General features: G+C 40.4%; 1 protein-coding gene across 1 annotated transcript; it reads left to right on the top strand.

Annotated features, from left to right (window-relative positions):
* The first annotated feature begins 387 nt into the window (after positions 1-387).
* On the top strand, positions 388-4,128 carry kbtbd11 (kelch repeat and BTB domain containing 11). Its single transcript, XM_022751226.1, has 2 exons — positions 388-833; positions 1,456-4,128. The coding sequence occupies exon 2, from the start codon at positions 1,547-1,549 to the stop codon at positions 3,452-3,454; it is 1,908 nt and encodes a 635-aa protein (XP_022606947.1). The 5' UTR covers positions 388-833; positions 1,456-1,546; the 3' UTR covers positions 3,455-4,128.
* The last annotated feature ends 10,435 nt before the right edge of the window (positions 4,129-14,563 follow it).

Below are 14,563 nucleotides of genomic sequence, written 5' to 3'. Positions count from 1 at the left end.
ATACGGGTTATTTAAATGAAGGGTCACACATTTTTTTTTATGATAAAATAAAAAGTTTCTGACTGGGATTGCTATATGCTATAGACTATATGTGTGTACAGGCATGAAAGGAGGGAGGGATTTCCCATATATCCCATTCCATGCCCCCCCCCCTAACCCCCACCCCCTACTCTCCACCCATCCATCGTGGTACCCAGGATAGGGATGATGCGTAAAGGAATGTCGCATCTCTTGGATGCGTCCAGCGCGAGGACAACAGATGGAGCCTCGTGCTGTTGAGAGTAGGGTTAATACCGACTGAATGGGGCGTGGTTTAGATCAATAATAACCGCCTCACTGTAGTCATCTGTTGAAAAAAAAAAAAAAAAAAAAGAAGAAGAAAAGAACAAAAATCAGTGTCCTGAGAGCTGAGAGCTAGTATCTCTGCTGTCCACGCTGGACAGCTCTAGTTTCCTGGAGGAAAGGAAGCTGGATGTGCGCAGCAGCTCTCCTCAGCTTCCACCGGAGGAAATTACTTGGCGACGGCTGATCTGAAGGAGGTGGTGCGACCTGAAATGACTGTTTGATCGTCCCCCTGCCGCGCCTCCAGCACGGAGCCCGGGGAGATTTCATTGCAGGAGCGGATGAAAGCAACAGTCCAAGAGACTCGCTGGAGCAAAGGTGAACGGATGGAATAAACAAGCTGGAAATTGTCGGTGAAGTAAAGTCATCCAGGGGAGCACAGTCTGGCTGCTTCATCAGGATTGCGACTGCCTTACGTAACTGAGCTTTGTGGAGGGACTGGCAGGGAAACTGCTGGTGCCGAGTTGTTTAATCACAGCGAGGAAACGCAGGTAGGTCACACTAAACTGCTAATGGAGAGAAATCCTTCTGTGTAGATTCTAATGTGGCTGAAATTACAATCAAACACCTCATTTTCCTTTATGACTCGACTGAATCAACTGTTTTCTCATTGTTTGATCGATACGGTCGGGGAATGCGTTAGACATCAGTTTTCGGTATATAATTACAACCGCCCTTTGCCCGTGATATTAGAGATTAATTCCCCCCCCCATCAGCGCGACACCGTGTGCGCATGCGTATGGAATATCTCCAGATTATCACAAATAACGGACAGGCAGGGTGATGGTTGCAGTAGGTCGTGCAGTTTTACAGCCTCAAGAAACTGCATGTTGGCATTACTTAGATTTCAAGGGTCAGACAAAGATGCACTAAAAACGTTGCGCTGCTTCAATGTATTGACTGAAATAATGGCACGTACAGGAATGTATTTCACATCATAGTTGGCAATGGCAGAACAAAGTAATATTTTCCTTTAAATTTCACGGGTTCCATGCTGTTTTTACCAGAGAAATGGCGCCCCTTAGAGAATAAAGAAGTCTTTGCAGCCTCAAGAGTCATTTCTCCCACCTCTGTTTAGTCTTGGTTAAATTCTCCTTGTTTTCCCCCCTGTAGGTGAAGAGAGAGGAGTACAGTCACAAGTTTTTCTATCCACTCAGCATGATCGGTGAAGACGCCGTCTCCCATCACCAGTGAGCACATCAGCATGAATGAGGGCCGCAGGCAAGGCGGAGGGACCATCACTGTGGAGGCTGATGTCATCCTCCACGCTGTGAACCCTGACCTTGTCACTCCTCCCGACAAAGACGGGAATTTATGTCCAGGTTATGTTAAGGGATTCCTGCAGGATGACAAGGATTTCAGCCCTCCTCCAGTGTTTGAGAAGGAATACCTGTTGGATGGAAGACTGATGGAGAATAATCATATCGATCATCAGAAAGGTAACGGCTCGTACATCTCAAGAGCTGATCAGTTCCACCTCTCCAATGATAAGGGAGCGCTAGATCTCCCTCTTCATACTGACTCCACTGTGTCCAATCACATCGCTGGCATGCAACAAAATTGTACAAGCAGTGAAATCCACAATGGCGCCAGAGCTAAAGTGTCTTACGGTGCAGATTCCTCTGTATGCTTGTCTAGCCAAGCCAAACAGGAAACTGATCGGTCAATCTTAAAATCGAACCTCAGCCAGGAAGCTGAAAACCCACAGGCTAAAAAAGAGCCTGATTTAGTCATCGAAGTGGGCGGGCAGACGATCAGCGCTCACAAGTCTGTCCTGGCAGAGAAGAGCGACTACTTCAAAGCACGGCTGTCACGGGATATCCTGAAAGTGAAGGGAGTGAGCTACAAGACTTTGTCTACACTGATAGACTATGTTTACACTTCCCAGATGAATGTTGGCAAGGACAACGTTGTGGACGTCATCACGGGCGCTAAAATCCTTCAGATCCCCTGTGCCGTCCAGGCGGCCATGGACTCCATGTCTGAACAAATCCGTGCAGAGAACTGCTACGAGATTCTGACCATCGCCAAAAAGCAGCGACTGAGCGAACTGAAGGAGACGGCCTACGGCTTCATGAGTGACAATTTCCTCCAGATCCTCAAAGACCCCGCCGTGTATGGCCGTCTGACTGGGTCTGAGAGGGATCTGATCCTGAAGAAGAGAATGGAGGGGAGGAAGACTCTGATGGTCGCGGAGATAAATGATGTGTTCGATCGAGTTGGGAGCCGGCCGCCGAGCCGCTGTGGCAGCCGACCGCAGAGCCCCTTGTCGGTGGGGTCTTTAGAAGAGAACCATATGATTTACCACTTTAACGAAACAGCAAATGACTGGAGACCTCTGACTGCGATGCCTGAGGACATAAACACTAAAGGGTGCGGGATCTGCACCATGTATAATTACCTGTTTGTGGCAGGGGGAATAAAGGGCTACGGGGACAAGGGCAAGGTTTCCGACAAAGTCTTCTGTTACAACCCCATAACCAACCGCTGGGCTGAGGTCAGACCTCTGAACCAGGCTCGTGCCCAGCTAAAGCTTGTGTCTATGGATGGCTACTTGTACGCCATTGGAGGGGAGTGTTTGTTTACAGTGGAAAAATATGACCCTCGCATGGACCGCTGGACCACGGTGGCCCCCTTGCCCAAGGGAGCCTTCGCGGTGGCCCACGAAGCCACCACCTGCAGTGGAGAACTTTATGTTTCAGGCGGCTCCCTCTTCTACCGCCTTCTTAAGTACGACCCCAAGAGGGACGAGTGGCAGGAGTGCCCCTACAACAACAGCAGGAAGAAGTCCACCGACATGGTGGCTTTCAAAAGCTTCATCTACCGCTTTGACGTCAACCGTGAGCAGGGCATTAACGTTTTCAAATACAACACCATAGTGAAAATGTGGCATGATTGCGCTTCACAGAGGCTTGGAAGTCATTTACCCTTCAGGTGTGCTGTTATCGGGAACTGCATCTACTGTGTGAACAAAGCCCAGACTCTCCAGTTTGTAGTGGAGGAGGAGAACGCCTACTTTGTTGAAGAGACGCTCAGGGCGCCTCTGGAGGCCAAAGGCGTTCTTTTCCCTTTTGTTCTCACTTTGCCTGAAAAGCCCGAGAAAGTTACATAGTGTGTGTGTGCACGTGTGTGTGTGTGTGTGTGTGTGAGAGAGAGATCCAGAATAACACACTCCATGGGTCATAGCAAAACTGGAATAAGCAGACCTTATATACACTCTTCAATGTCAGCTTTCTATCTCAGTGTCTCATTGCCTGCTTGCAATGGAATGTGTGTATTTGCATGGCAATTTAATGCGTCTACAGGGTTAAGCCTTAAAAATAAAACTTTTTCTTTAGTGTTGAATGAATGCAACCATACTTGTAACTGACTATAGATGATGACATGATGAAAGTGACTGTGGATCATTTTGTGTATTTCCTGTGTTCAGTTTCGTTTGGTGCAATTTTGTAGTTAGAATAGAAATTATTTAGAACATATTAACTAGTTTACTGGTGACTTTGGTAACAAAAACAAGTGTTTTGTTGAAAATTGTACAAAAAAACCCGTATGGAAGCAGTTATAGTGCGCTTTATGAACGATGCAACACAGGTTCTATGCAAATGAAACAGAATATACAGGTGGGTCTGCTGTAATGCTGTGCTATTTAGTAGAAACAATGAAATGAGTAGGAGTACAATATTTCTCAAACCCTGACCTACATCGCCTTTGATTAATCCTGTGAAATATTGTCACATTATGATCAGTAAAAAAAAAAAAAGAAACTACTGTATCCGTCTTTTAAGCCACACAAATATTCATCCTGGCTAAGCAGTTATGGAACTCATAGTACCTAATCGTAATTCAGGGGACCTTATCAGTCAATGCAACTCTGCATTTCCACACTACAATACATGAACTACATTTATTTTTAGATTCAGAATATGCTATTTTGCTTATAGTGCCTACTCACGGTTGTAACAGGTCCTACATTTAGTACATTTGCCAAAGATGCATAATAATTCTGTCAGGCTATAATAAATCTATCAAACTTACATATAGTGTATTTTCACATCTTTTGTGGGTTAAGTTCTTAATGAAAGGCATTCTTTAGACGTCACCCCAGTCGAGTCAAAAAGTAAAGCAGTAGTTGTTTTTGTAGGAGGAAGGGCATCGTGTTTGCTGCTAACAGGTGTTTTCTGGAAGGTTTAACCCAGTCCTGCAGATTACACAGAGAAGCTGTTTAATCTCACCTTCCCTGTATGTGTTTCAGAGTAACAGCCTGCTCACCTGTTACCAGGTTACTTCCCTGGTGAGGGCTCATCCCTTTAAAGTCAAACATCAACTGAGACCACTGTGCTTCATTTCAGGTCATGGCCCTCACTGCTTCAACGAAGAAGTTTTATGACACTAATTAACCATGTTCTTCTTGCATCAGTGCACATTAGTACCAATTCTGCTCTAAATTTCCTTCTTTTAGACATTTCACAGTACTTGTTTGCAGCTGCAATAACACAGCGGGAGTTTTGTATGGAAGCTAATGCTGATTTATTCTTGGAACAAATTGCTTTTGATAATATTTGTAGAAGTGTCTCCATGGAAGTCAATGTGACTCAGACAAAATGGATGTGGTTTTGATATTTTGGCTGGCTGGCTGGCATCTGTATTTTTGCGAATTCTTTTATGTAAGGACTTGGTAGTTTTGGATCTGCTGCTGTGATGGACAGTAAAGTAATGCAACGCTAAAGGCTTCCTGTTCATGGCATATGGAGTGGGCTAACAAATAAGCTGTTGGATAATGTTTATCGGTCAGAATTAAGTGCTTCAAATAAAATATTTTGTGTCTGAAAATGATCTGGTTTTCTGAATATGTGTGGAGCATGATGGTGACATGCTGCTTTGTTTTGGCAGGTCTGTCACGCATGGAACTGACCTGCCATCTAGTGGGCACTGACTATAACAGCACAAAGTAATACTGCTGCACAAACATTAGCTCATGGCCAACAAAGCATATAAGAACTAATGTGACTGTGTTTTCCTTGCCAATGAATGTACAGTAATTGTTGTAATATTCAGAGTATAACATGAAGGGAAATTCCATGTCAGTAGGCTGAGTGAGTTTACACCATTGTGAACATCATTATAGCAAATCCAGCTTTTGATCATTGTGTTATTTCATTTGTCACATACTTCTCGTTGCTGCCCGTGAAATATTTTTGAAAAAACACCCTCAGGGAAAATCTGGCAACATGCAGTGGTTGCTTGTTTAAACCAGGTTTTTCCAGCCCAACTATGAGTGTATTCACAAGCACCTCAAAACATTTAAGAGGTTCATTTACTGTATTTTTCTTGCAAATAACTAAAAAATAAATGTTGTAATAATTATTAGCTAGTATTAGCTTAAGGGGAAATCTGTGAGTTGAGTTTAAGCCATTCTAAACACCATACAGGCAAAAAACTTTTTTTTTTCAGCCAGAACAGTTATGAGTGATGCAGGAGCTCTTAATTACAAGCCAATCACATCCATCATCAGCGGATCAAGAGTCAAGTGCTTAATATGAGAGAAAATGAAATGCTGATTGAAGCCCATTTCCACCACCATCTTTTTTTTTTGATCTACAGAAAGTCAAACAAGGTAAAAAAAACCTTTAAATTCAAGTCGTCAGGGTAACAAGTTGTGTGGACTGCAGGTGAACAGAAGTCACAGGTTACAGTGAAACACAAATAAATAACACAACAGGACATCATCACAGACATGGCCATGGTATAATTAGCTGTGCTTACATGTACTTTATATTATTTCTGTTTCCACAACAACAACAAAAGGGCAGACATGTTGACTGCTGTGTTGAACAAAGTTGAGTGTTGTCGTCCCAACACTGTAAATGGTTTTGTTGTTAGAACAAGATGCATGAGGACTTTTTCTATTCCTCCCTCTGTGAAAGGGTTAAGTATTTAAATGTATTTTAAAGTGAAACCACGTAACTTTTTGCTAAACAGCAGCTACAGTTGGCAACTCCAAGATAGTTGCACATTCATTTTCTTGGGTATGTTGCTTTAAATTCATCATTAGATGACCTGACTGAGCAATTGGAATGGGATCACAAGCAGGAAACAACAAACTTGTCTCCATGGTGAGTGTACTTTTTGTTTTACTTTAGTGTTCATAGTTTTACAGTAACACAGCTCTGATGCAATAATCAGTCAGTTTTACAACACTATCTTACTACTGGCAACTGGTCATACCAGTGCGTTTTATTCCCACTGAATTTCTTATCTGTAAGGGGAAGATTGTGTTTTTGAAATTTATAAAACTAGAAAATCTACAAAAAACAATTAATTTGACTTTAATGACATACATAGCAACAGTTGTTAGAAATAAGTCAAGTTGACCAATTTTTTTTGTCAAGTTTATTTTGTCTTTCATTCAGCCCACATCCCAACTTCAAGGCCAGTATCACTTATATGCATATATATATATATATATATACTGTACATATATACTATATATATATATATACACACACACACACACACATATGATTTTGAACCTATACCCAGACAGAAATGTATGTTGCAGGGGCATGTTGGTATTTTCAAAAGGATCACAGTGGAGTGTGAGTTTGATTGTTTCTCAAAGAAGACAACAGGGTTTGTGAGAGAGCAAGTCACACAGTAGAGAGCAACCTTCACAGGGTCCTAACAGTGGGAAGAAAAGCGACAGTTCTGCTTTCCTCAAAGACAGAAAAGCCTGATGGGAGATGAATTTCATCTCCTGCCAAAGGCTTCAAGACAACTACATGAAACACTCGTAAACTCCATACACATAAACCCACATGAGCAGCTTTCTGGTTTACTGCAGCAAAGAAATCTTCTCTCCTGCTCTATGCTTTGCTTTCATTTAGTTATGATTTTTTGCTGTTGTTTATACTGTCCAAGCTTATACTGTGCAAGTGCAAATTAGTTGAATATGAACAGAGTTGTACGAGATGAGTGTGTATTGTACGGGATTCCTATGCATGAATGAATTTGCACATTTTTATTCAAACAATGTAAGTGAATAGTGAGATGAGGGACTATTTCTTCCTACCACAGAGACAGTAGCAGGAGTATTGAGACAGAAAACTGAACAGTGAGGATAAATTAAAGGGTGGAAGTAGGTTTTATATACATTACATACATTGGCCTTTCCTTTTTAACACAGTACATCAACACATAATTTCACACCCACCCTTATTTAGTGAAGACATTGATACTGAAAGATATTTTTGGCATATTTTTTAGGTCTCCTTTTCTTCCCTGACATTTACATTAAATCACAGATTTTCATTCACATCTCACCTGCTGTAATATTCTACCTGGGTTAGAGAAAGCTTTCCAAATCCGACCTTCCCATCCCTCCGTAGTGATGCAATCACAGGAAAAGGAAAAGTATCTCAGTGAACATGTAAAAAAAACAAGCACACTTTCATGGAGGAATGGTTGTATTAACACATTGTAAAAACTACAACTTATATTTTTTGGCATAAATAACAATTACAGGTCATTAGGCCTTAGAGACTTAGATTATCATTTACAGTAAAAGTTGAAATTGTGCCAACAAATGAATAGGGTCTTTTATTTCAATGAAAGTGACTGAGTCCTCACTCATTATACTCTGTGACATTGTCAGTTTATTCATATAAACTTCCCAGCATTTATTACATTAAGAGTAAAATTCCCCGGAAATCATTATTTTTTCTATGAAAAAAGTTACATAATGGAGGCTGTTATTTATCCCACTTTAAATGGATTAATTTGATATTTTTGCCCATCAATCTGCACTCACTAACCCATAATAACCCATAAATGAAAAAAAAAGTATTTAGAGCATTAATTCAGCATTTGGTCAGTTTATCACAGTCTTCCTGGCAGATCCCATCTGTGAACTGCCATCTGCAAGTCTCTCCATAGATGTTTTATGGGATTTAAGCCTAGGCTTTGGCCGGGACAGTCAGAGACTTGTCCTGAAGCTTTGGGTCATTGTGGTGCGCAGAAGTGATCCAATCGCATCCACTTTGGAGCAGGTTTTCTTCAAGGATCTCTCTCTATTTGGCTGAACATTCTCTCTGTCCCTGCTGTTGAGAAGCACCCCCATAGGATGACGCTGCCCCCACCATTCACTGTAGGGATGGTATTAGTCAGGTGAGGAGCAGTGCCTGGTGTTCACCAGACAGGGTTTGGAGCTCTGCCCAAAGGATTCGAGACATGTCTCATCAGACCAGACAATCTTTTTTCTCATGCTCTCAGAGTCCTTTAAACTCCAAGCAGGCTGTCATATGCCTTTTGGTCAAAGTGGCTTTCATCTATTCACTCTACCATAAAGGTCTGTTAGAAGGAGTGCTGCTGAGATGGTTGTCCTTCTGGCAGGTTCTCCCATCTCTGCAGCTGAAGCTCTCTTATAGTGACTGTTGGGTTCTTGGTCACCTCACAAACGAAGGCCCTTCTTGGCCAGTTACTGAGTTTGTGCTACCAGAAACACTCAAAGCTTTAGAAAAGGTTTTACACTCTTTCCGTGATCAATGCCTCGACACAATTTTATAACTGAGATCGACGGAAAGTTCCTTGGACAAGTGGACTCAGTGAAGTTCTAGACACATCTCAATGATGATTAAAGCAAAGAGGATGCGCGTGACCATAATTTGGCCACAGCACTGAATACTTTTAAGAGAGTCCAGTTTTTGAGTTTTTGATTGAAAACTTTCACAAACATATTTGAATTGGTCATTGTGGTTTATTCAGTGTAGATAGATCGATGGCCAAATTGGCAATTTTATCCATTTCTAATGAAATCTACAGCACAATAAAGTGTGCAAAAAACCAAACTTTCTGAAGCCACAGTAAACTGGCTCACTGCATTGAAATTCTGTGTTTTCTCAACTTTTTCTTTTTTACAGTGTACTCTTTTATTTTCACACATTGAATGGGCCAAGACAGCAGAAATATATTTTTCTTCATTTTAATTTTGTTTGGTTTTTTTATCATTAAAAATTACTCCATGCTTTTCCAGAGACAATGTATGGGTAACCCTGGGCAACCCACCGACTGCACTGCAAACAGCTGTTTTTGGAGCGTATTTGTCCAGTTTTTGATCATGCTGTTGTTTTTGTGGTTGTGTGGGGTTCTACCCAATATGAGTTAGATACTGTGCCAGATAAATTAATTAAATTCATGTAGTTACTAATCCAATACAACAACACCACACACTGCAGCCTGAACATACAATAGACTGAATATTTGCTTCACAAAGTAACTCTTTGTTCCAGGCTTGTTAATTTAAAGGGTTTACATTGCACAGTTGTTGCCTCTATTGTGTCCACTTCCTGGATTTCTCCCTTTATTCAGTCCTTTAACACTGGAGGGCAGTATGAGCATGATGTAAAGACTGGATGTGCCACATCTGCAACCTCTTCCATCTATGCCTGTACTGGAGTGTGTACACCTCTGTTCAGAGCAGAATGTATACTGCCTTACACCAAGCAGATATGGCCCATAGCTGGTCCACATGCTGGCCAAGCTGTGGCCTAACTGGGTTGTGCCTCTCATGGGCCAAATGTCCCTGTTATTTAATAGAAAATAGGGGCCACAACAGTCAAAATGACTGAACAGAACTGAAGGGTTTCGCTCTTTTAAGCTAGTTTACCAAACAGTAAACAATACAGCTACGTTTAGGTGTTCTGGTGTCAGCTATTATATTAAGGTGTAATTGATTCAATTATGAATTTTTGAACGTTAGTGATGGAAAATTCAATGTTATTGTTAGAAAAAAAACAACTTTTATTTTGTTTGCTTTTGTTTGCAACCATTTTTGAGTGATTTAATTTTTTTTTTTTTAAATTTAAAATATGAATGTATTCAAGGCCTTTTTTATTATGATTGTCAGCTGTGGAGTCTGAACGTTTAACATTGTGTTTTTTTCCCCTCAGAACTAAATTAGATTTAAATTAAAATGAAACGATGCTATATAATTAATGATTTCGATTTAGTGGTGTACTCTTAATAATTCCATATAACCTCAGTGCAGATCTAGATTAAGAAGAAATTGAATATCAAGCTTACTAATTGCCTCGATGAGTTGTCACGACAATTCTCTCAGTATAAAAGCAAAGCTCAACTTCTGTCGGCCTGTTGCCATGGAGCTCAGATGATTGACGGCCCCTGATGTTTCAACCAGTGCATTTGAAGTGCTCCTGTGTTTTGGCCACACAATGACCGCACTGCCCTATTTGCTATTCTCCAACCTGCCAAAAAAATTTTCGGTTTCTTCAAAGTTAATGTTACTAGAAAGCATTTGAAACCACACTCTTATAGCCAGGTACGCTCTTTTTGTGACTGTTGGTATAAGCAAGCGTCATGGCTGGCTGTTTGAAGTGCTCAGCAGCTAGTGAAGTTAGCGTTAGCTTGGCTAATGTTAACTAGTAAAGACGCCAACGTGATACCGGACACCTGAGCAAACTTCACTGTGCGGACAAAGATCGTTAAATACGGTTAAAACCACAGACTGTATATAAGAGGGTTAAAATCTCTACAGAAATCAGTTTTGGCTCGGGACAGCAGCTAATTAGCTTAAATTCGCAAACCTTATGCTAACTACATGGGTGTTAAACGATTAAACGTACGGAAGATGGTACCCTGGTGGCTAAACTGAAGTCAAAGTTAACAGAATTGTGCTTATTTTACACCATGTCACAGCTAAGTTAAATGAATGAAGATGAGCATTTATTGGTGTTGGCTTTGGCTAGATAGAAACGGAGGTGAGAAGTTGGTCTTAAACTGTATTCCACGATTGCTTCTGCAGAGGGGAAGAGCTGAATGCATCCACCTCAGGCTGGCTAAACCAAACACCAGAACCAGCATCAAGAAGAGTGAAAGGTAATGTTGGATGTGGTGTGGGCAAATTTGCAATTCACTTCATGTGAAGTATGTTGGAATGTTGGCCACCCCAAAATAATTATGGGTAATAACCTTACCTGCTGCTTAACAGTTTCACTGTAGTCTTAATCTCAGTCTTAGTCTTAATTTAGGGTAGAGACTCCTTCTCATTATGACTTTCCATTTAAGTGTTTCACATCTCTTTTTACACTTTGCCTTGCCCACAGGAGGTGTGAAGAAGTTGCAACTATGATGGTCTGGTGTCCCAATCTATTGGAGGTGTTGACGTGTGCAATGGGGTGATGTGGTGAACCAGTACAGCCAGTGAGGGCATGTGTTTCACCAGCAGTTGCCCAGTTGTTATACAGACAGAAACATCCACCAAGATCTTGTCTGATGGGGCCTTCTTTGGAGGTAAGCAGCTAGCCCCATGTTGCAGTTGTCTTTAGTTTTCTTATGGAATACTAATTATGTTTGCTTAATTGGTTTTAGTCATTAAAATGGGGAGCTTGTTAAATCTTTTCCCCCTGTTTTCACCTACAGCTAAATTTAGCTAACAAGGTCTGTCTGAATCTGAACTACTTTGTTCAAAAAATGAGGCATTAGTGGTTTAGACTTCAGAGTACAGTGTCAATTGATCTTACATCTTGAAAGAACGAAGATAAAATTTGAAATGACTTACAACTACTTATGTGATAAGCTGCTGGAATGTTTTTGTGCTCCACTGCTGAACAGCTTTGAGCACCCTCTTTTCACGTAATGGCACAGAGATATAAAAAATGTGACATTTTGTTTTAATTTCCAGTTGATTATCTGTGATTATGTACTAAAACAGCAAACTTGCACCGCTTTAGAGAGACAGAGCGAAAATGTAAAAGGCTGGAAATTAGAATAACCAGAGAAAAGTATGGCCTGAGGAGAAGCATCGTGTAATGTGCTTTTCCGTATCCACCCCGCACTCTCTCATTTTGCCATTTGAATATACACAGAATTATTTACACCTTCAAGGCAACTCGACTGAACTGCACATCAGTCAATTAGTAAATCAGAAATTTTCTGTGATTCCAGTTTAGCGTGGAGTCCTTGGCTCCCTCTGGTCCCCCCCTTTTAGTCTCCCATCCTGACAGTGACAAATTACTCCTCTGCTTGGCGAGATTGAAAATTAAAAGCATTTAAAGTTGCTCATGCATTTATGCTAATGAGAAATTCAGATATGATTTGCATGCCAAAGAGGCTAGTCTGAGAACTCATCATTGCCCCCACCACCTCCAGTCCTGCATTTCTTTAGGCTCTGTTTTTTTCTTTATATGTGAGCAAAGAAGAAAATGTAGTGTGTAAACACTCTCGAATGTGACATTTTTTTATGGCTGCATGTCATTACATACAAGATATTGTGCTGTTGCCCCAAAGACGATCTTTGTACAGTGTTTATGGTGCAACCTACCATTGGCACCCCCCCCCATAGCCACTCAGGCAAATTGGGTCATTGTGTCTGGCATTGTCACATCACACCACAGGAAGAAACACCACGAACATAATGACATTGTGCAGTTACTGCTCATGCTGTCTCCTGTCGGCATTTGGAGACAGGGACTATTACATTCAGGTCGTACTCACTGGTATAACATTGGCAAGGCAAAGTTTAAATTATGAGCATTATTGTCTGGGCGTAAGCTTCTAAAGTCTAATATTAAAATGTTTGTTTAGATGAAAAAGGCTTTGTTTCATGATAAACATGTGCAGAACACTTTGGAGCTGGAGGATTAAAACTCCGTGCTGATTTGTTTTCCCAGTAAACTCCATCCACGTCTTCCTCTCAAAATATCAAAGCGCACACTGCTTTGAATTTGTTTGTTCCACAGTTACTAAATGATTGTAACCTTGGAAACAAGATGCATTAATGAAGGTGGAAAATGAAATGGGACTTTAATTTGTTTCAGTGTTCATAGCTGAGGTGAAATGGATTAGCTTTGATTGAGGTGTGAGATGAAGAAGGAAAGCGCTGACATGACACTTGTATTTGTCATCATGTCATTTCAAGGAGGATGCGGCAGCAATTATGAATATGGGTACACAGCAATTAAAAACGGTAGTATTCATTAATAATTTTTATATTAATTTTTTCAGTGGCCACAGAAATGATTGCCACTGCATACAGACTTTCCAATTATGCAGCTTAATTAGAAATGTCAATATTAAGAAATAATTAAACTTGGGAATATATTAAGGTTGTCAGAAATACTTAAAAAGTTATGACCATCACTCAAATTATGTTTTCACTAATATGTTTTGCAATGATTTGTAAATTAAAGACGAGATCAATTTGTTTTTGGTCAATGTGTGTGGCAAACTGGAGTGGATAGTTAGTAAGTTACATGATCACATGTTTGTTTTTTTTTCCCCCATAGGTGCTGCTCTCAAAAGCAGCATTGATGTAGAGAAATCAGTCTTGTTGAGATAAAGCGTGAGAAGCTAATTCCTTATCTTTAACTCCTGTGCTTTAACATCTAACCATTTTAGGGTGGTGCTGGACCGGTAATCTGTGCGAACTGTACTTGCCAAAGGTCAACAAAGAGTCCAAGAGATGGTGCCATCAACGGGTCCACTAATCCACAGGTACTCAACTCTGTTGTCTTTTTCAATTTAACATCAGCCTCTGGACTACAATTCACCACCAGTACAAGGTATCATCCTACCTGCAGTTGTGAGCATGAGAATGAGCATATTGCCTGTAAATCAACATGATTTTCAAGTGCTTGCAGGGTACATATCTCAATTTAATATATATGTATTTTTAATTGAGATATAGTGTGCAGTTTTAAATGGCTTGACAGTTATTAGCCACCTGCAGTTAGTTAAATCATAACCAAGTAATTATCTGTTTTTCTTCTGTAACACAGTTTCAGTTATATATTGATATATTTTCAGTAGATATGTATGTTAATTGAATATGTTGAATAATCCACAAATAACTGCGTTATTCAATTAGATTGCTTCATATTTATTTTAAATATGTGTGCATGTGCTTGTGTTTGTGCGGTCCTTTCAAATTAAGTTAATAGAAACTACATAATTGAACTGAAGTTATCTTCCTTTCTCTTAAAGTAATAAAATGAATATGTGTGTATAATGGCCTTAGAGCATAGATTTAACTCATTAGTTCATTAGTATTTAGTTCATACTGTTATCTCAGATGCTTTGAGCAATATCTGTGAACATGGGCAGTATTCTCTTTCAAAAACTAAAAACCTTGCTCTATTTTGAAATGTTATCAGAAGATGAAAGTCAGTCATGCTCCAACCAGATGCTACTGTCTGATCATAAACTTCTA

The sequence above is a fragment of the Seriola dumerili genome, unplaced genomic scaffold (assembly GCF_002260705.1).
Source record: "Seriola dumerili isolate Sdu_G_001 unplaced genomic scaffold, Sdu_1.0 BDQW01000149.1, whole genome shotgun sequence".
NCBI lineage: Eukaryota > Metazoa > Chordata > Actinopteri > Carangiformes > Carangidae > Seriola > Seriola dumerili.
This window is presented reverse-complemented; position numbering and strand designations above follow the sequence as displayed.